General features: G+C 35.9%; 1 protein-coding gene across 1 annotated transcript in view; it reads left to right on the top strand.

The window, feature by feature from the left end:
- The window catches only part of LOC128856918 (contactin-2), a 57832-nt gene extending 36447 nt beyond the window's left edge, over window positions 1–21385 (top strand). The window contains exons 3-6 of the mRNA XM_054092363.1: window positions 3354–4175; window positions 6143–6272; window positions 10853–11002; window positions 16525–21385. Of these exons, the coding sequence (XP_053948338.1) occupies window positions 3354–4175; window positions 6143–6272; window positions 10853–11002; window positions 16525–16760 (1338 nt within the window). The 3' untranslated portion in view covers window positions 16761–21385. The remainder of the gene's footprint in view (window positions 1–3353; window positions 4176–6142; window positions 6273–10852; window positions 11003–16524) is intronic.
- The last annotated feature ends 1182 nt before the right edge of the window (window positions 21386–22567 follow it).

Genomic DNA, 22567 nt, shown 5'->3' with positions numbered 1-22567 from the left:
ATGCCCTCTCTTCTCTGAATTTCTCTCATCCTGCCCCGTCATTATAAATCTCGCCTACTTCGATTTAATCTCAAACTAGCTGTAGAAGTAGAAGATCGATATTTTTTCGTTCTCTTTTTTGTTTAATATTATCAGGGGAGGGATTAACTGTTCCTCTCTTCTAGAAATTGGTAACTCTCTTCTGGAAATGGTAATATTGGTAACGTTATAAATATCCATTCCAGAATAAATATCCATGCAGAACAAATTATTCCTTCAATGCTCCTGTTGCTCGCTCTCTTCATAAACTCATTGAGATCTCGAATACTATTGAATTTTATTTTACTTTATCTACAGGGTCCGGCACTCGAAGTGTAATAAATTAAAATGGCAATAAATTTAGTTTCGAAAATTACTTTTATTCAATTCAAAGTAAAAAATGTGTGAAAATAATGCAAAATTAAGAACCCATTTACTTTTGCGAGATATGACCACCTTTTGCCTTGACTATGTCCTTGAGACGGTCTAGAAACGAATTGCAAGCTGCCCGAATGTGACTTGCAGGTATTTTGGCCCACTCGCAGACAATGGCTTTTTTCAGTGTCTCCAGACTCGTGAATCTTTCAGTCCGAACCTTGCCCTCCAAAATGGCCTAAAGAGAATAATCCATCGGATTTGCGTCTGATGAATTTGTGGACGTTATGAAGTTCTGAACGTTGTTTTTGGCCATTCTTGATGAAAACGCGGTTACAGTGGGTCAAACCTGTGACGGGTGCTGCCTCCTGGTGGCCAGTCGATGACTCAAATTCTGGTATAAACGGTCGGCCAAATAAACCACATTGTTTTGGGAGTTTATGAATTGCTCAATTTGAAAAATTTTCTGGTTAGAAAACACAATGTTTGGAAATTGACCACTTTCGGCCAAACGAAGCAACTCCTGCGCTCTCTAAAGTCTGACTTGTTGCTGCTTTGGTGTGAGATCATGCGCCTTTTGGATCTTGTAAGGCTTGACTTTGAAATAATTTTTCCGTATGCGATGGATTCTACGGTCAGATATTTTCAACTCTTTCGCTATTTGATTGGCACTTCGTCGGGGATTTCGTTCAAGTCGCCTCTTCACTTTTTGAACCATTTCAGGTGAAGATGCAGTCCATGACGTTTCGCGATGCTACCAGTATCATTGTAACGAGTAATGGTGCGATAGGTAAAAACATTATTTACTTTAAGGTGCTCGAGCTCACGAACAATCGTTGGTTGTGATTTTCCAGCCAAATACAGTGCACTCGCGATAACTCGAACTAATTAAAACAGGCGCTGTTCGATTTATCGAATTTGTTCGACTTATCAATTGAGTGTGCTATGTTAAAAAAACAGTCATCGATATCGATTTTTCGATCGATTGTTGAAAATGGAAGCCAGTAGAAAATTTCTGTAGTATAGTTTCGTTATACGAATTACATTTTGGTCCATTGGCTGGATCAATGGTGTCACATTCGGCGGCATAAACATAGTTAAAATTAAACCATCCTCGGACTTTAATTCGATTTCGTTGGGATGTGATGGGGCATTATCAATTAGAAGAAGAGCCTTCTCAGGTAGTCCCCATCTTTCAAATTTTTTCTTACCTAAATATTAAAGTCATTTAACTTGGTTAAAAAAATTGTTTTAATGAATCTGGATTTTACCTGCGGCACGAACGAATTATGAAACCAGTCTTTGAAAATCGCCGAAGTCATCCAGGCTGATTTGGAATTTTTGTACTCCACCGGACAGTTAAAATTTTTGAAAACACGAGGATTTCTTGCTTTGTCAATAACGAGAAGTTTAAGCTTTTGGTTGCCGGTAGCGTTAGTGCAAGCCATAAATTGCCTTATCTTTATTTTTTATAAGACTTATGGTGGACTTGGCTACCCCATATTCCTTCGCTAGAGAAGTAACACTACGTCCACGTTTAATTTTGTTAAGGACTTCAGCCCTCTCTTTTAATGTTAAACACTTCAACCTTTTACGATCCATTACTCACGTGCACTGATATACTACAAATGACAAATTTAAAGCAATTTGGTCAATGCAAGATGTTGTTCCCAGAAAACTAACGGGATATTAACGCCGAAATATTCATATGGACAATACACTAGTATACATATAATTTATATACATATACTATTACATATGTATCTATGTACAAAATGTACATGTTTGAAAAGAATGTGTGTACAAATAAATTTGTTTTTTTGTTCGAGTTATAGCGCTTTTTTATTGTTCGAGTTACAAAGAAGTCAATAGGGGAAAAAATGTGTTCGAGTTAGCACGTCGTTCGACTTAGCGGCTATTCGAGTTACCGCGAGTGCACTGTATAATACAATCACACTATTACGCTTGAAATCCATTACTGATTTTCTTTCTTTGTGTTTACTCTCGCAAAATGCTACCACGCGCTTGTAAACAATCCAACTAACAGACAGCTGATGCTTCTACATCCGCTGCGCGAGCGGTCTGAAGTTGGTTACACTTCAAGTGCCGGACCCTGTAAGCTATATTTTTCTGCTCAGTTAACCCGTTTATTGCAATTTAACTTTTTGATAACTACATATGTAGAGAGTAAGAGTAATAACAGCGACGACAATTGGTTCCAACAACACGGCGCAGCTTGCCATAGAGTGCTTTTAACAATCGATTTATTGCAATATTCAAGCCACCATTGATGCCATACCGCCAGATTTATTGGAAAATGCAGTAGAAAATTGGGCTCATCGAATGGATCTGCAACTCCTAACCACGGTGAACATACGCCGGATATCAAAAATAAGAACCAATAAATTATCTGCCAGATTATGATAAAAAAATACACTCCAGCAATATTTCTGTTTTGTATTAACTTTTTAGTTCTCAAGCTCTTAAAAAACACCCGTTGTTTCAATGAATTGAAAACGATTTTGAACAAAATCACCCGAGGCCTTCGCTCCACAAAAGACACAAAAGAATTTCCCGCCTCTGCTTATTTAATAAGCGAAGTCTTATAAAGGGAGAGTAATGGCGTTGCCTATTTTCATTGAAAGGAGTAAAATTTTGCTTTCATTTCTGGCAGAAAAGTAGGTAGATACTCGTATCGTCAAAAGTCATATCAATGAAAATTAAATAAGCGCGAATCTCATAGATGGATAGAGTGAGCAAGAATCGATAAGCGGAATCCCCTGAGTATGTTTATAAATTTTAGTGAGGTGTATTTGCTTCCAGAAATTGTAAGAAAATGGTTGGTTATGGGTTTAGTACATTTTGGTATTGATATTCATATAAATATGTATATAAGTGCATATATATGTATATATTTACCCACTGTTGTGCATTTTCATTGACAAAACATTATTTTACAGACGGGAAAATTTTTGCTGCTCACCAATATTTCAGCCGACGAACGAGGTGTGTATGTGTGCTTTGCTGCTGTTCCGCCTCGACATTCTTCCACCCTCAATACCGCCGACTCCAATGCAGAAACAATAAATGAAGAGAAAAAATCAATATCAGCATCTTTGCCAGCATCAGGCTCGTCATCATCGGCGTCATCATCCATATTGACATCAACGTCATTATCATCTTCGTCGTCAGAAGATGTAAAAATAGAAACAATTGTGAATGCAAGTGCAACAAATGCTTCAACTACCTCATCGCTTCCAATGCCAGTGCCCACAATAGCTATAGCCGTCGCCGCTGCCGCTGCCGCCGTCACCACAGACCCAGACTCATCCAACATATCGTCAGTGAAGCAAATTGCAATTGCCAACAAAGCCACCACGTCAGCAAATGATGCCCAAACAATGGGTGTATTGCCTACACAGCTTAGTCAAAGTCATGCACCGAACACAAGCTCAGACGTAACAGATATAATGTTAATTCTTGAGCAGCAGCAGCTGAAAGAAGACAAAGGCGAAGAAGAGGAAGCAGTGGAATATCAAGCAGTCGAAAAAGTAAATTTGACCGTACGCACACCCCCAGGGCCTGTTACACAACTTTACTTCAAAGCGTCAACAATTTTGGGTTTTCTTATCTGGCGTTTTAATAAAAATAATTCCGGTGGTTACCCGGTGCGCAGCTTTACTGCCGAATTTCGCAATCTATCGTACAATGAAACACCCTACAACCATACATTTGAGCACGAATGGAGTCGCATGGACCCTATTAATATTGCACCAAATGTTGTAAGTGTCGAAATGTGAAATCCACTGATTATATAAAGCATGACGAAATATCAGCCTTGAGTAAAATGAGTCACAATTAATTTAAGACTAAGACTTTTATGGACTAAACTTAAAATAATGACAGTTTCATAATTTCGAGGGAGATATTTTTCCGATAGTCAATCCGAAAGTGCAGATCCTGTAAGGAGGAGATCAAATCTCTTTCTCTGATCGGGGCTCCGCGACATAGGAACGTAGAAGGAAACTAAATTGATGATGAGCTTGCCAGAAAGGGGTCGAATAAATTGGTTTCAGAGGTCTCCTACCCGGTCACCGGCATTCCCGTGACTGTTGTTAAAGGGGAATTGCACAATTTATTTTTTAGAAAAGCTCAGAGTAAATGGAGCTCCATATCTTCGGGTGCTATTTCGAAAACCCTTTGGCTCCAGTACAATAAACGCAGAACGCAGAAAGTTCTATGGTCTCCACGTCATTCAATTTCCAAACTCGTAGCTGTGTTTATTTAAAGATTTAGTTCCCATTGTAGAAGCTGGACCTTTCTGAGAAGGAGACTGTTCACTACTTTCTCTATACATGTCCGGGTTTAGCAGCTGGAAGATTAAAGTCACTAGGTACTCCTTTCTCCGACAGCCTGCAGCAGTGCTCTAACCTAAATCCCATCAACCTTCTCCAATACATCAAAAGCTCTGATTGGCTGCAGATATCTGCCCGTTGGATGTCTCATAATGGTATTAAAACGGCGCTTTATTGCTACTTGAGGAGTGCCAGACTGATACTTCAACCATTTCACCCACTAATCTAATTATCTTTGGTAAAGAGTGGTGACTAGGACTCCTGGCTATTTATTGGATGTACATATATAGGAGTTGTACATCATTAATCCTTAGCCTATTGCATTTTGCTGGCTCCCATCTGCTCAATGTGATTATGGCGCAACGACTGGCATATCTATATACTAGAGGACTTAGATCACCTCTATTTCCAGATCACGGAGATAGACTTTTGCCACCACGTCAGCGTTCACTTTCTCGGCAGGTGTGACTGAGAATTCGATAACGCTTAAAGTATTACCTAGATTCCAATCTCACAGAAGACTCTAACATCTTCTCCCAACAACTCTTATTAAGAGTCACTTACAATCTTCCACGCAAAATTAGTAGACAGTTGCCCTCATTTCGGTAATAATAAACTCGAAATGCATTTAAGAATATCAAAGATCTCTACAATCTCTTCGACAGAGTGTGAATCTAGATTCCCGGATGTAGTGATAGTTCGAGAAAAGAGGAAGTGAACAAGAATGTGGCTAAGGGATCTGGAATGGGACTTGCGAATCGAGTACAAACATACCTGCTAAGTTTCCTGTTTTTTTTGCAACAATCGCAAAAATAAGAGCAGGAACCTAATGGTGCTCTCAAAAGGGAACCTACGGCTTCTCCCGATAATACTAATAGAGCACTGGAGAGAGCCATATGGCCAACCGGAGTTAGGCATAAACATTTTTGGTGAGCGATAGAAACCGCTCTTTCTTCAGCACTCTATATTGACGCAACCAATGCAGGGACACAGAATTTAATAACCCTACTTAGTTCCTTCCATATTCGCTCTAGTAGATATGTGCATTGACCAGCAATTACTATGGTACACGCATATGTACTTATATCTATGTGCATACTCGTATCAGTTGCATATTGCAACCAACTATTTAAAATATTTCCATTACAAATAACAATTACCGGCTTATAAATGCATGCATCTCATTGACTATGAGGTTTGCGTGCAATTGGTAACCTTGCTACTCCCCTGCTCAAATTTATATTTGCATTCATTTCATTATTTGCCGCCACCCACTCGATAAGAGTTGATCTGATTTATTTGACTCAAAAATATTGTAATATTACGGACTTCACTATATTTATATCGAGCATTTTGTTCCATTGCCATATTACCGAACATCATTGCTATTTCAGCGACAAATGGAAGTGTATCGACTGGAGCCTAACACCACGTACGAGTTTCGAATATGGGCCAACAACCAATTGGGTAGTGGCGAGGTAGTTACCACCAATGTGACAACACTTCCCGAAACCAAAGAGGAGGGTGAGTACTCGTCGAATTGATAAAAGCATATACTTGACTTTTAGGTAATGGTATAGTAAATATTGCCTGTGTGTGTAGTTGTATAGGTGTTACTCTACTCTACTTCTTTAATGTGATTGAAGAATGTGTGCGTGAGTGTGCGTGATTGTCCTTACTAGTTATACAAGATAAATAATACAAATTTTCAAAGGGCCTTTTCCGTCATTTGTACCACTAAAATTCGTAATACCTTTTAATTTTGTATTTTGTTTATTTTAATATAGTTAATTTAACCGTAAAAATATTAGGTCCTTCGAATATGAATGTTTAAAATTCAATGTTGTGCTTTTAGGAGCAGTCCATTATATTCGATCTTCTTTAAATATGTATCAGTATTTATGTATATGTATAAGTATACTTTTTATTATTTTTCCATGTCGCTGGTTGAGGTATTTCCCCTATTTCTCATCTTGTGAAATAATTTACTGTTTTAGGCAGACCGTCTACAAAATTAAGAGTCTCGTATAATTTTCAAATGTGCAATAAGAATTTATTCTCCTCTAGTAGTACTTGAAAAAACAAAAATGATTCCGTTTTTAATTCGTTCTAATCACCCTTATTAAAGCAGAAAAGGGAATAAAAAGACGTATTATTATTCCTTCGGGAAATAAACAGTAAATTCTAATCGAAGCGAATCGAAGCCATGTAGCGTATCTCTTTGTTTTTAAGGAGACTGGATATACATACTTATAGAAAACTGCATTGCAAAGGAAGAAAAATTATTCTGAAAGAAACAAATAATTTGAACAAATCCCTAAGCAGAATTAAAAGGCAGGTAATTTTTTGTAGCTGCAGGCTAATCACCTACCCTGTCAGAAATCAAATAGATTAACGAAACCAACGCAAGATGAGTCTTGTCGAGGCCCTATGCTCCCGAGGGGAGTGAACAAGGACAAAAAAAAATTTGTAAAAGCACCAAGGATTAGAAGAATAATAAAAAATATGTATTTAAATTTAAGCCATTAAATGACTGTGAATACATACCTCGACAGGTCTTATACAATCCATCTTCCATCAAAAGAGGGCTAGGAAAATGGTGTGATAAATAATGAGTATATATACTGATGACTCAGAACTCAATGATCAACTGGAAGGTGATGTATATTCCGAAACTATTGTATATGCACCAATATATCCTTTCGCTTGCTTGATCATTGCAGCGTATTCCAAGCCGAAATCTTGACAATCTCAGAAAGCCTTTAGTGCTAAATAAAAGCGCAGTCACACCTTCTGCTGCTCCAATAGCCAGGCAGTTCTGAAATCCCTCTTAACATGTAAACAATCGTCTAAAAGTACGTTCACGTATGCGATAATTAGCAATAAATCCACAAAATTAATCTACCCGTTCACATATGGCAGATTACCTGCAAAATTGACAATCAGCTGTGAAAGGTTTTTCTTCATAGAAATTGCTTGGGTGGAAAATTTTGGTTTGTTTAATTATTATTCTCGACGTGAAGAAAAGACAATGAGAAGGAATAGCTAATTAAATTGCGCAACTTGGAGATAATCCATAAACGACGTTTACTGAGGTTTCAAAAAATTAATAATGTTTAAAAAATATTTTATTAGAATTATGTCTACAAACTGGTTTTCCTTGCCGGCGTCCACTTATTTAGTATTTACTTTGACGTTTCTCAGTTTTGTATTTAAAAAAGTGTCGTAATAATCTATGATTATTTTATAACCTCAGATTTCGTTTTCTCGCTTTTTAATTACGGATTGTGAGTTAAGCACGAAATAGTAGATAATCTACATATATGTGAACGTATCATAAGACAGTAAAAGAGTGATTAAAGACAAATCATTAAAAATACGTATACACTATTTTTCTATTAATCTACTCTGGGTGCCAGGACATAGTATCATTAAAGGTAACTAATTGTAAGGTGGATGAGTTAGCTAGATTGGGCTCATCGCTGCAAATTAGTCAGGAAAAGGTCGACATACCCATGCCTTTGGCCACATGTAAACTTTTAATAAACAGACACATCATTACTATTCCTAATTCCAACTGGAAACAGTTAAACACTTGCGCTAGCAATAGACAAACGTGGCCCGAATGGAACATGGGTCGTACTAAGAGTCTACTTAAATTAAGTAGGAGGGATCTAAGAATCGTAGGAGGTGTCGTATCTGGGCACTGGCATGTAAGTAGATTACGGGCACCATCCAATGACTATGGCAGTAGCTGGCAGGATATAGAAGAGGAAGAGACAGTCGAACACCTTCTATGCGTGTGCATGACTCTGTGTAGAGGACGGTTGAGATTACGCGGTCTCGCTTTTCTGGACAACATTGCGGATTTGAGAATCTCAAACTAGTCGGCACAACCAGCTTTTTAAAGGCCAGACTATGGTTTAGAGAGGACCAAGTAAAATTTAGATGGGATAGTTCCGGTGGTATCACGAGAGGCCTCTAACTGGCCTAGGTGCGTCGAAGGAAAGCTACTTCACCTAACCTAACCTAAAAATACAGACATACAGTTGCGGTCAAAATTATAGAAAGAACCCAATATACCAAATACAAAGAGGAAATAATGCCTTTTAAGGCAGAAATGAGGTGCATGCGCAAAACAGCGCAGTTGCTACATGGTGTCTAGTTCACAACTTATTACATCTGTCAAATTTCGACAATTAGTACTGTTGATAACATTAAATCATTATTTAAAGTACATTTCTTTTTACGACATAAAAGGGAGTCATATCTATTTTAATGATAGATATGAGCTATAATTCTTATGTGAACTCCTCTAACTCCCTTTTGTATTGTATGTATTAGTATTGGCTAGGGCAGTCGGAGTTATTCCTTTTAGTCTTTGACAGATGGCGGTTGGTGAAAAAAAGCAATGTTGCATAATGCTTTAGGCACTGCCTTTCTTTTGACCGCAACTGTAAGCTAGTCAGATTACAACATAATAGAATTTAGTCCAAAATAAATGAAATCGTAACCAAGTTTTAAGATAAACTAAAGCGATTAATTTCTATATTTCTATTTCATTTCTCTGTTAGTATACTAGAGGTACCTCCTTGACTCTTTACTGAGAAAAATTCTTTCAAAAGCTTTGTTTTGCAGCAAATTATTGCAACCATCCATACCAGTAGAGCGACAAAAGAGTGATGCGGATATTGATATTTTTTCAGATTATGGTATATTAGTTTGAGGAAAAGGAAATCCATTATTTATGCATCAAATTCAAGACTTTATTTAAGATGTTTCCATTTGGAAGCAACTCATAATAAGTGATTCCATTCAAATCCCACCAAGTACACATTAGACCCTTGCTGCCCGTTAGTCCTGGTTTGGCCTCCGTTTGAGCTGCTTCATCACGCTTTGACCACGATCATTTTCGCACAACATTGGCGTATGTGAACCACTTCTCATCCCCAGTTGTCATCTGTTTAAGAAATAAGTCGATTTCATTCCGTTTGACCAAGGCTTCGCAGATGAAAATTTAACCTATTATTTTTTTGGTGCTAATTGGTGGGACACGCAAACATCGAACTTCTTTTTGAACCCATCTTGGCGCAAATGGTTTTATGGTCGATATTTAGCTCCTGTACGATGCCACGACTACTAACATGCCAGCCAGTTTTGATTATTTCTGTGATTTTACCTAGATTTTCGACATTATTGACATTTTCTTTAACATCAAAAACGGCTGAATGGAATCGACAAACCGAAATTGCACGTAATTAGCTGTTACAGTATCGGCACCTTGCTTTCTTGCCTTTATCAAAGGCAAACTGCAAAATGTACAGAATTCTTTAGTGTGAAATTTCACCTTGACAACGAGCATAAACTTGAAATTGTTGGATCGATACTTTACGAGATATCGATCACTACAGCCATCTGCCGAGAAAATAATGGATTTCTTTTTCCCCTAACTAATATATTTTATCGTTTTAAGTTGTCAAGCTCTTAAAAATACGCGCTATACTGTGCAGAGCTTCCAAAAAATCCTCACAGAAATGGTGCAAAATTATTGTTGAGGGACATTATGTTGGAAAAATATTTTATTTTTGCCTTCTAAATGTTCAAACAACCTGCATTTGCGATAGAACTTTCAGCTGTGTTGTGATTTTCGTTACATATTTCGAAAGAATAACAGTCGAAAAGGTCTGTAGAACAAAAGGCAGCTAGGCCAGCGACTATTATTGCCTAAATATCAACTGACTTTTACCCCGAGGAACCCAGTTTTTTTTGTTGAATTTTTGTCGTACTATAAAAACTACATGACTGCAATTAGTTCTCCTCCAATTGATATTTTTACAGTATTATTCTATTATTATATAATCCATTAATAAAATGTAATTTCAGGTTTTGAATGTGTATAGTTCTTAAGTGTATTTCATACTATAAACATACAAACATGCGACATACTTATTTATACTAACCTGTATATGTACTCGTACTAACTATATATGAATATGTATTTTGGTTTTTATTTCTCGTAGCTCTTGTTAATTTTGTTGTTTTATTGTTTGTAAATCGTCTTTCCACGTATCTTTCTTTTTTATATCTTTTCCTTTCTTATTTAGATTTAATACGCCTTATACAACCCGACTTAGATAATTTCGATCCGCGCATTTGGATAATCGCCGTCAGTGTTGTGCTTGGAACTCTTGTGATATTAGCAATTGGACTTTGTATAGTTTTATCGAAAGAATGTTATCAATCATCGCAATCGGGTACTGACCATGAAACAGATACTACAAACACTATCACTAGCAACACAAATTACACCACCACCAATGCAATAGCTACTCGCAATAGTACAGATGCTAAACGCAGTTTGGATGTTGTTGTAATGGCTTAAAATTACTTAATTAAAGCGTGTGTGTTTATTCTTTTACTTTTGTTTTATTTATTTCTTTTTTCTTTTCAATTTTTTTTACGCTTATAAGTATATATGTATATGTGTAGGTATATTTTTGTTTCAATGTAACATACACATACATATGTAGGTACATCTTTTGCAGTAATTGGAATGCTTACATGTATGGATTTATTTATATATCATATTTTATTTATGCACAGTTGTTGAAAATTTATTTATATACTTTTATTTTTGCTAAATCTGATATTCCAATATCTATGTGAAAATGTCCATCTGATAATTGTTTTGATTCGATTTATGCTAAAACGTTTAATATATGTATGTATGTATGTATTTGCATACATATGCTCGTTTAATGGAAAAACGTCATAACTAACAAAATAGAAAATTCAGGAAAAATAATCAAAAATCAAAATTTCAAAATTTTTAATTTACTTCTCCTTCAGTAAAAGTAAGGACCTTTTTCATTCAGAATCGCCACAGTTTTTACCCAACAAAGAGCTGATGGTAGTTTCTACGCACTTATTTACACAAAAATTGTTTTTGGGTTATGACGTTCGTCCAGCAAGCGAACAATATAACATTTAGTAAAGATAATTTACTGCACATGAAGCCTGGCACGCCAAATAGCACAGGTTGGAAAACCGAAATGAATAAATTTTATTTGTTTTCAAAAACTTAGGAACAGAACCCTAAAACTATTTAGCTTTATGGAAGCCTGTGTAAACTGTTGGTGAAAGCTATGAAACGTGCCGTATATGTATATAAATGCACATATATATAAATACATACATATATAGATACATACATATATATAAGTAGATACATATGCAAATTTCTTTATAACAGATAGTGATTTCGCAGCAAGTATAGAAGTATTCGATTCACCACTTCTCTGCTCGCTTGCGCTCCGCTCGCTTAACGAAAAATTTGCACGTGAAAGTATCAACAAAGTTAACGTGCAAGATTTGCTACTTGCGTGTATTACCAGGTTTGCTTTTTAGCTATGGTTTAAAAGAAAATTGTGAGGCGAACTTTGGCTGTCACGTCACTCGTGGATTCGGCAGCCAATCTGCACGATCATTTCACACATATTCACACACTCGTCCAATCAGTTGTTGTTCAGATAGCAACCAAGGTGGATTTATTAAGGTGACAGCATTCACCCAGCTGAATTTTTCACCGTAGGTATGGCTTACGTCAAAATGATATGCTTTGTTTGTATGTATTGGTATGATTACATTCGTATGTTTACATTTGATATTAGGTATGCTTCACTAGACCGCGTGCATACAGAACGCGATAACGAAAGGTGAATCGAAGTTGAAATAAATAAACCAACAAACGAGCTTACATCGAATCTCAAGTATCTCTTGCTCTCCCCAATTTTCTCGGTCTTTGACTCCCTTTAAACTTATAATCCTTCAATCATTACTTTGTACTTTATATTTGTTGGGAGCTGTAAATGCTTAGGTTGAAGACATAATTTAATAGTTTTGTCGAATATTTGTCGGAATATTTGTACTACTCTGTCATATGTATGTATCTAAAATTATTCCTTATTCTTATCTTAAAAGTGTTATTGTCACAAATGTTTGAGAAAACAAAATTTAGTAGACATATTTTTCAGTTTTCATTTCTAATTTCCGCTTAATTTACATTTACAGCTTATGGTATGATATGCCAATCATAAATTTTCATTCTACGGGTGTTTTTTAGGGGTATATAACTTTTTTCCAATAAACCAGAAAAAGTATTAAAATGGGCTTTAATTACTCGCTAATTTTATGGCACTAAACGGTTATGAATAATTTCGATCATTCATAAAATATACGTAGATTACTATTAAATGCCATTTTTCGGCAATGCTTCAATCGTAAATTCCCCTAATCCGCTTAAATTATGAGAATTAAGTCTAGTGGTCAATCCGCAGAAGTTGCACTTAATTCCTGAGGCAATTCTGAATTAAATCCTTAATCCCGATTAACGCCACCGTCTGTCTAGGCTATAAAGGTCTGATTATGCATACTTCGCATAACTTCTTAGAGCTGCGCACAGAAAACTTAAGGCTGATTATGATTCGCATAAAGTCATATGTATGTAGGTACAAATCAATATTTCTTAAAAAAACAATCGCATTACCTATATTCCAAATTTTTTATATTAATCAATAAATTTATATTATATTGGTTTGACAACTAAGTAATTGCGGATTTTTTTCATGGAATTAAATAACTTTATTCTGTAATGTATTCCCCATTTTGATCAATGACCTTTTGCCATCCTTCAGGCAGCATCATAATCCCACGTTCGTAAAACTTCTGGTTTTTAGTAGCAAAAAACTGAATCGGTTACGATTTGACATCATCATCATTATTGAAACTTTTACCATTCAAGGACTTTTGTAAAGATCGAAACAAAAAGTAATCAGATGGTGCAAAGTCAGGACTATATAGTGGATGTGGGAAAACATCCCCACCAAGCTGCAATAATTTTTGCCAAGTGGCCAAAGATGTGTGTGGCCTTACAATACCATGATGGAATACAATACTTTTTCGATTTTTCAATTCGGGCCGCTTTTCTTCAACTGCATTGTTTAATTTCGTTAGTTGTTCAATGTAGACATCAGAACTGATCGTTCGGTTGGGTGGTAAGAGTTCAAAGTAGATAATTCCTTTGTAATCCTACCAAACTTTCTTTTGATGAATATCAGCTGTTGATGTTGTTTGAGTTGGTTCACCTGGCCTACTCCACGACATTTTCTGCTTGATATTGTTGTAAACAATCCATTTTTCATCGCCAGTTATTAGTCGTTTTAAAAATGGATCATTTTCATTACGTTTCTTTATTATGTGTATGTGTATGTGTTATTGCTTTGATTAGGGCGTCATCAGCTTCAACTGGACGGCCAGACTGAAAAATCACCAGAACGAAATTTTGCAAACCAATTTTGAGACTGCCGTTCTTTTAAGGCTTCGTCACCATAAACAGCACATAACTTTTTATGAGCTTGTGATGCGGTTTTCCATTTGTGGAAATAAAGAAACAAAATATGACGAAAATGTTCCTTTTGATTTTCCATTTTTTCAACGAACAATAAACGAAAACTACGCAACCGATCAAAAACTTTTTTTACTGATTGACAACTGAATTGCCAACTATCAAATAACAAAATGTGTTTTACATTTGTACGTCGTTTCTTTCTCGTGTTTTCTCCACCTGATCTTTCCAACGCAAAGGGGGCCTTCCTCTTCCTCTGCTACCACCAGCTGGTACCGCATCGAATACTTTCAGAGCCGGAGCGTTTGTATCCATTCGAACGACATGACCCAGCCAACGTATATATGTCGTCGTAAAGCTCGTGCAGCTCATCGTTCCATCGCCTGCGATATTCGCCGTTGCGAACGTGCAAAGGTCCAAAAATCTTCCGCAGAATCTTTCTCTCAAACACTCCAAGCGTCGCTTCATCGGATGTTGCCATCGTCCACGCTTCTACGCCATACGTTAGGATGGGCATGATGAGAGCCTTGTAGAGTGTTATTTTCGTTCGTCGAGAGAGGACTTTACTACTCAATTGTCTACTTAGTCCAAAGTAGCACTTGTTGGAAAGAGACATTCTCCGTTGGATTTGTACTACGTCTGCAAACCTAAAAATTCAACTGAAGCTATCTATGAGTGAAATCCGCAATTACTTAGTTCCCAACCCAGTAATAATACGATTTTAAGTTGTGCCAATTTCCGGGCAATCAGCCATCTACGAAATGCGTTCTACGGATTTTTAACTGACAGTGTAAAATTTATACCAAGTGGTATGGAGCATTAATCAGATCTTAAGTCTTTGCATGGTTATTTGCCCGAGCAGCTGAACAAAAAAGCCATAATTATTTGTTTATCTCAACAGCTGACTTGACAGACAACTTTGGAAAATTGCTATATGTCTAAAAAACCATCCTTTATTTGTTATGGCTTCATCGATAGGAACGTAAGAAGTTGTTGTTAACAACATTACAAAAAATACATAAAAAAAATATTAATATAATGTCATTTTTGAAACACAAATTAACAGCATAGAAGAAACTTAAAATTTCCAACAGACAATCAAAACTTAATAATAAAAACAATCAATTAATATACATATGTATTTTGAAATTAATAGGCACTGCAAAATATTGTATTTTACATTACACAAGTATACACTTTTTCACTTTTCACACAATTAGTTTTAAGTTTTAAGGATTAAAAGAAAATAAAAATGCGAATTATGAAAAATATTATACTTTATATCTGTAAATACGTTGATGGAATCAATAGACGTGCGTTATTGTCATTGTCGTTGTTGTTCTATTGTTGTTGTCGTTATTGTTGTTGTTGTTGATGTAAGTTAAATTTACAATAAAATTAAATATTTCATTTGCACAAAATGCAATAGTTAACAAAATCAATACTGCTTATTTAATCGTGTGTGTGTATTTTTTAAATTTTTTTTTTTATATTTCGGTTATTTGCTTGAAAAAAAAGGTTAACATTAAAGCTCAAAACACAACATTGCAGTGGTGGTGGCAGTGGCAGTGACTGTACCTGCCGCAGCAAACAAAACACGGCGTCATCAGTGAGTGGATTATTGGGCAGTTCATTAATCTGTGCGCTGGGGGAAAATTGCGTAAAAATTTGGTATACTTACATTCTTTTTAAAATGGTTTCATTGAGACCAAAGGAACTAAATATTGCTTTAAGATTTAGTACAATTTTGCGATGAGTACATATAAAAAGTACAAAGCACAGCCAAGAAGCGCATGGAATTAATAAATAAAATTAGTATCTCAGTATTTGTAAAACAATCGTTCACAAAAAAACAACACGAAAAAACGCATTACACAAAAATATTCGTGTCAAATCATGTTTTAAACTTAACACTCGAAGTTTGCTGCAACAGGAGCAGCTGCTGTATTGCGTGTCACTCCATTCAACAGCCACTGCGTTGTTGTGTTTTGAACTTAACTCTCATTACGTACTCAGCCCTTTACGCACACGCCCATCATCCATATTAACTTCAACATATAAAAATAAACAGGCTTACAGTTATCGAATGAAACTAACTGAATATTCAAAACGCGCTCTTGTTTCTTCTCTCTTTCTTTCTATTCTGTATATCCCTCTCTCTCTCTTTCTCTCCGTTAATACTTTTTCCTATACAAATCGAACTGAATTTTAATTGTGCAATTAAAAACAAAAACAAATCAATTAACATACCCCTGTCATACAATTCATTTGGAAATTAACATTAAATCGACTCATTGAACAATTTCTCTATCATTGAACTATATATCGGCGGATTATTGAACAAACTTATCGGAAATACCATACATGACACAGACTTTGAAGATGGTTGGGAGAGCATAGAGCTGATACCGAATATTATATTGAATCCGGGCTTCTGTGAATCGGATGGATCAGAGCCGGTGCAACCATATACACGTACCATTATCTTTGGCGAGGACGACGATAGTGATGGCTACGAGAGTGAAGAGTCCGATCATGAGCCAAAAATGGAGAAATTCAAACGAAAGGTATCTGTATTCTTTACAGGTCCTACAATACGGCGCATTTGAGTTAAATCGGATAGAGGATTTGGCGAACGCGGTGAAGGAGGAAGAAGCATTTATACAGGTGTTCCGCGTGCTTTTCTATATATGTATAAGTGTAGAAAACTTCAGCTGTTTTATATGTAGATTTGTGAGATTTTTACAAAGCGCTTGCGCGCTTGTACTGGTTACATTTATGTATTTAAAGCAGCGTAAAAGAAACTAATTTATTTTAAGACCGTTATATATTTAAGTAGAAGATCACTTAAATTAACTCACAATTTTGATTTGATTTAACAATGGCGGCCGTACTTTCAACACACTACACATTTTTTTAAATTAAGGCGCTATTTTAAAATATTGGATTTCGCTGCTTCCTTATGGACACATATAAATCCGTACATAGTTGCTAATTCATCGAAAAAATAAATAAATATAATATGTAATTAAGACCAAGGTCGTAAACGGAATAAATAGAAAAAATATAAAAATATTAAAATAAGAAAAAAAGCGAGCTTTTGTTACAAATAAAATTTTATAAATTAACGCCTAAGCAAATTGTTACTAAATATACGCATATACACCTACATTTATGAACATTAGGGTGTATTACCTTTATTGGTGATTGCGATTTTTCCACCGGAATTATAAAATTTAATATATTTAAAAATGGCCAATTTTAAAATACATCCAAAAATCAAGCATTTTGTAAGAACAGTTGTTTCTAGAAGAGTTAAAGCTTAAAAGGTCTGCATACAATTTTTTAGAAATTTTATCAATAGAATCAAAATAATCAGATGTTTCGTATTATTTTTCCGAAATATTTTTTCTCAGAGATTAAAAAGAAAGAAAATTAGGGAATGCTTAGAAACTAAACATTGGGTAGTTTGTGGAAGAATAGATTTTCCAAGAATTTAATTAGCGCTTCCGCACCATTTGGTTCCCACATTGTCGCTCCCAACAAGTTATACTGGTTTTTCCTTATTTACTCTATACCAGCCAGCTCTTCTGGGTTTTCAAAAAGCGGTTTGCCAAGGGTTGACATCCTCGCCTTCCATAGGACAGGGCATTCACCGAGGAAGTGGAAGTTAGTTTCTTTTTCTCCGTTTGATTACAACTATGACAGTACATATTGTGAGGGATACCTGTTTCCTATGAACCATAAGCCAGTTATCACTGTTGTGAATTTGCCGGCATCCCTTCGTTTCATATTTATCAATTTTGACGTTTGTTTGCAGTTGTAGGTGGGCCATTAAGGTAACGTTATGATTTTTCGTTCAAGGTGGTAAGACTATGCCTGCTTTGTTTCACCAGTTTAGAGGTTGTTGTAGCCGAATCTAGTGACTGCTACAATACGCTTGGCTATCCGAAAGAATAGTAATATTGCACTTAAAAGGGAGGTCTACGAATATTAGCCTACAAGCTTCCCATATTGCCAATACTTCCACCTGGAAGACACTGCAAGTACTAGAAAGACGCACAGATTTTCAATTCTATGTAAGTCTATGAGAATATATACCTGCTTCAACTCAACAATTCATTTTTGAACCATCTGTAGATACTGTGGTGTCAGAGTTGTTTAGTGAAAGTATCTTACTCCATTCTTCCCGTGATGGAAAGAGAGTGGCAAAATTCCTATTGAATCCAATTGGGGCGAGGTGTACCAAGTTTTTCGCAATTAATTTAGTACCATTTCGAAATAGTACTTTGTTGGCGAAAAATCATGTCCAATAGGACATGAGAGCGAATTAAATTCTCTCACAATTCCAAAAATCGAAGCATGAGAAGCATAATTAGTTCTAACCGTGCCCAGCCAGAAAATATCACGATTTCGTAAGCTACAGAAAACTTATCAAATCGAAAACGAAAGTGAGGGGAAGAATAGGCCTTTTACTATCTAACGATGTTCGTTTAATAAGCAAGCACTGACCTCTGTACTTATATAGGATGGTATAGGATAAGTAAAATACAAAGAATGCAAAGCAAAGCGAGCAAAGACTTTCGGGACACGTTCAAGTCTACTAATATGACATGCTTACTTTAATAAGGTATCCAAATAAAAACTGTTTGTTCTAGTTTCCTAGCGATCGCCGTTACCAAATGCGTTGGTGCGTGACTACCATTTGGAAGAGCAAAGGTTCGAATCACCGTACGTTAAAGACCAATTGATAGAAAACGTTTTTCAAATGGCGGTCGCTCCTCGGTCTATATCACCTTTGAGTATACGGATCAGTAAAATCTGAACGGACAAGTCGAATAAAAGCAAGTGCAGAATATGGTTTTAGTAAAAGGCTTAGATTGGTAGGTAGGTCTGTTGACTGCCAATATGACACACTTAGACCTGTCGTAGGTCCGTTGAGATACCACTGGAGCTTCTTACACTATGGGATCTCTTTTAAACCATCCAGCACTTTTATAAACGAGCTTAACTACGTTAATTTAAGATGCGCTGTATCTGCTACATCTGCTAAAAATTCACTAACAAGCGCATAAAGTATTCTTCTAGCTAATTCTTCCCACTCACAAAGGGGGGTTCTTATAAAGGGTATTCCAATAAGAGGTGTTATTTTGATATCCAAAGAAAAATGCTATGTTTTATTATAAATGATCGGATGTTTATTTCATTATAAAGAGGAAGAGGAGGTATGCCGTTAATAGTGGAAAATAACATCTGGCAAATGATCACCACGACCACGCTTACAGGACAAATTTTCCATAACTGAATTGCTAAGTGGCTGCCTTATGTCCGCGATAGCCTCACGAACTCCGTCTTTGAGGTCTTGAATCGACCCTGAGCTGTTGGCGTAGACCTTCTCTTTCACGTGGCCCCAAAGAAAAAAGTCACAAGGTGTTAAATCACAAGATCCCGGTGGCCAATTGTGATCACCTCTTCGAGAGAGAACACGATCCGGAAACTTTCCCCGTAAAAGATCAATGGTTTCGTTGCTTGTGTGGCACGTAGCGTGTGGCACTGTATTAAAGCAGCTTTTGTAATAATCGTAGTATGGAACTCCAAGCCTTCTCGTACGGTTACCAATTAGGCAATGGCCGTTTAATACACCTATCAAAGTTCTTGTATTCTCTCTGTTGAATTTTAGCAGGCATTTTGAACAACCAATGGGTATCAACTAAGCGTTAAGGCTTGAAATGTAATAAATTTTACAATTCCGTTGAAAAAAAAGAAAACCATTTATGCATTCATGGAGAGTGGTGCACCTTAATGGGCATTCATTAAATTAGTTACAAAAAAAGCTAAATATCAAATACACTGCAAACATGCATATGTACATATGTAAATGTGGACAAATATATGTAGGTACAGAACGATATCGAATTACAAAAATATTTAAAATAATTGAAATTAAACACATACACAAATATTTATGTGGTATATAATAAATATTATATTAAGCTAAGCAAAGCTGCAAACGCAATCACAGCAATCCGAAACCTCCAGAAAAACTATTCTTGGATCAAATGACGACTTTTAATTAGCGTCGCAAAATTGGACTATCAGCACTAAATTTAGTCTTTATTGTGACAACTATTTTGAATTCAATTTATTTATAATATTTTTTTATGAATACGACAGCAGATGGCACACAAGCACATGTGTCTGAAATCAATACATAGTAAATTGAGATTACCCGAAAAACTACAGGTAAATTTAAATTCCGATTAGCATATATCATTTATTTTTTCATGCTATAATCACGTGTCACATGATTTTTTTTTTGTTTAATTATCATACGTCTAAAGGAAAATAGGATTTGAAATTTTCATGAATTACCAACAAATATTTTGTTTTGTTTTTTTGTGTAGGACACTGAAGGTCCTAGTAGGCAGTGTGCTAATTAAGTTAGGGTTATAGGTATTGTATATATCTCCTATAAATACTAATAATAATAAAGTTTTTTTTTTATTAATTTTCTGGAACTACATGTGCATGTCATATAAATTTTTTTTAAGAATTGTTACATCACCAGAGTATATACCATATGCAGCTACCGTTCTATTTTACGATTTGGTTTGAGAAGCAAATCGATATACGTACCACATGCCTTTGACAGTTAAAGGCAATTCTTATGAAATATGCGCTAATTTCAATGATAAAATAGATTTCTAGCTTCGCAATTTTTTTTTTTTTTTACAAATACAATTATTTTATCGAAGTAAGACACAATTGACTTAAAAAAAACGGCAGCTCGGCATCTGGCGGCTATGTAACTTAAAGATTGTTTCATTGGACGGCGCTGTTGTAACCCTAATTGCATATTGCTCCGTGAGAGCTGTCGACTATGCCTGCCTTTTGGCTCAGAAAACCGTTACCAGCATTCTCAGAAAACCGCCTCATGAGACTATTGCGTATGTACCACCAATGGTACAAGCCGTCCAATGGGACAGACCTCAATGTACCACTAGTGGTACATGCCGGGGGAACGTGTTAAACATCAAAATGAGTGAATAAAACTTAAAGAATATCAAAGGAAACCTCACCTTTGCGCGAAACATTCAACTATTGATTGCATCTGCTACACAATGTATGCTACGGCTAACGGACCACTGGCTCAAGGATATTCTCATTGCCCATCTATGGGTCGTTAATAACATCCAGTTGCGAAAAATTGCAATCTAGACAGAACCTTGTAATGCGAAAGCAGAATTTAGAATTAAATAAGCTTAAATATTACAAGATTTACCTGTTTTTCAATCAAATCGCTTCTATTCTGGAACCTCTAAGTTGACTCTCAAGCTGAGCAATTTGATCCTCAGCCAAGTCTGGAGTTAACCGAAACTTCCCTGCAGCCAAATGGCGAGGATTCTCCTCATTCCGGAGCAAACGTCGACCCACTTTTTGAGAGCTCACTACCTCCTCTTCACGCGAAAAGTCACCATCCAAGTACTCGGAAGACATATTCGCGCTATTTTAATATTCCGCTAGAGACTCGCAATCAACGACCGCAAGAATGAGTCTAATCACTTGTTTTTTTGGAATTTTACCGCCATTTTGAATTTAAAAATAAAAAGGTGCGTTCACATATAGCCTTCAGACACATATAGTTCCTCATTTTTCAGTTGTTTGAAATCCGTGTTAGGTCGAATCAATGCGTTTCAATCCGACGGCGCTGTTACAGTGTATCAGAAACACATTCTTCAGTTCTATTGGACTGTTTCGATGACTGGTTTATATAAACGCGATATTTTCATGTTTATTCTTTATTATTCATTTACACAATTAATCTGAGTTGCTCTTCAAAATCTTTCAAATAAACTCTAAAATATTTTCTGATATATTATATCGTGTGTAAAGACGGATCATGCTCTAGAAATTATGATAAAATTCGTTCTTTGGATAGTATAGTTTGATATCACCGCTTTAAAGGCGATAGATTTACAAAAAAACGTCAATGCATATGTAACTAATGGCAGGACCTGAAGCATCAATTTTTTTCGATATATCGAATAGAAAACAACGATTTTGAGCAGTGATTTTGTATTGATTTATTAAATTTATTTATGTTTTAGGAGTAGTTCAATCATGTGTTATTGAGCGTAATTGAATGCAAGCAATATAATTTGTGGTTAGGATGAATAGCTTGTGGCTCAATCTTGTGATTGAAAATAATATTCAAAATAGTTCACAGTGTAGTGATTTTGAGCTCTCTACTGAGTTTACCTGTGCATTGAGTTTTAGTAGCCAGCGTTTATGAAAGTGAAACCAACCAATTATCACGCTATAACATCATCATGACCTCAAAATAAATGATCTAAATTTATTCTGTACAACATTTTAAATATTTTTACAAATTATGATTTCATATTTATTAAATTAG

Source organism: Anastrepha ludens, chromosome 3, assembly GCF_028408465.1.
Source record: "Anastrepha ludens isolate Willacy chromosome 3, idAnaLude1.1, whole genome shotgun sequence".
In the NCBI taxonomy this organism is placed as follows: Eukaryota; Metazoa; Arthropoda; class Insecta; order Diptera; family Tephritidae; genus Anastrepha; species Anastrepha ludens.
Note: the sequence above shows the minus strand (reverse complement) of the source record. Positions and strands in the feature narration are given on the sequence as shown.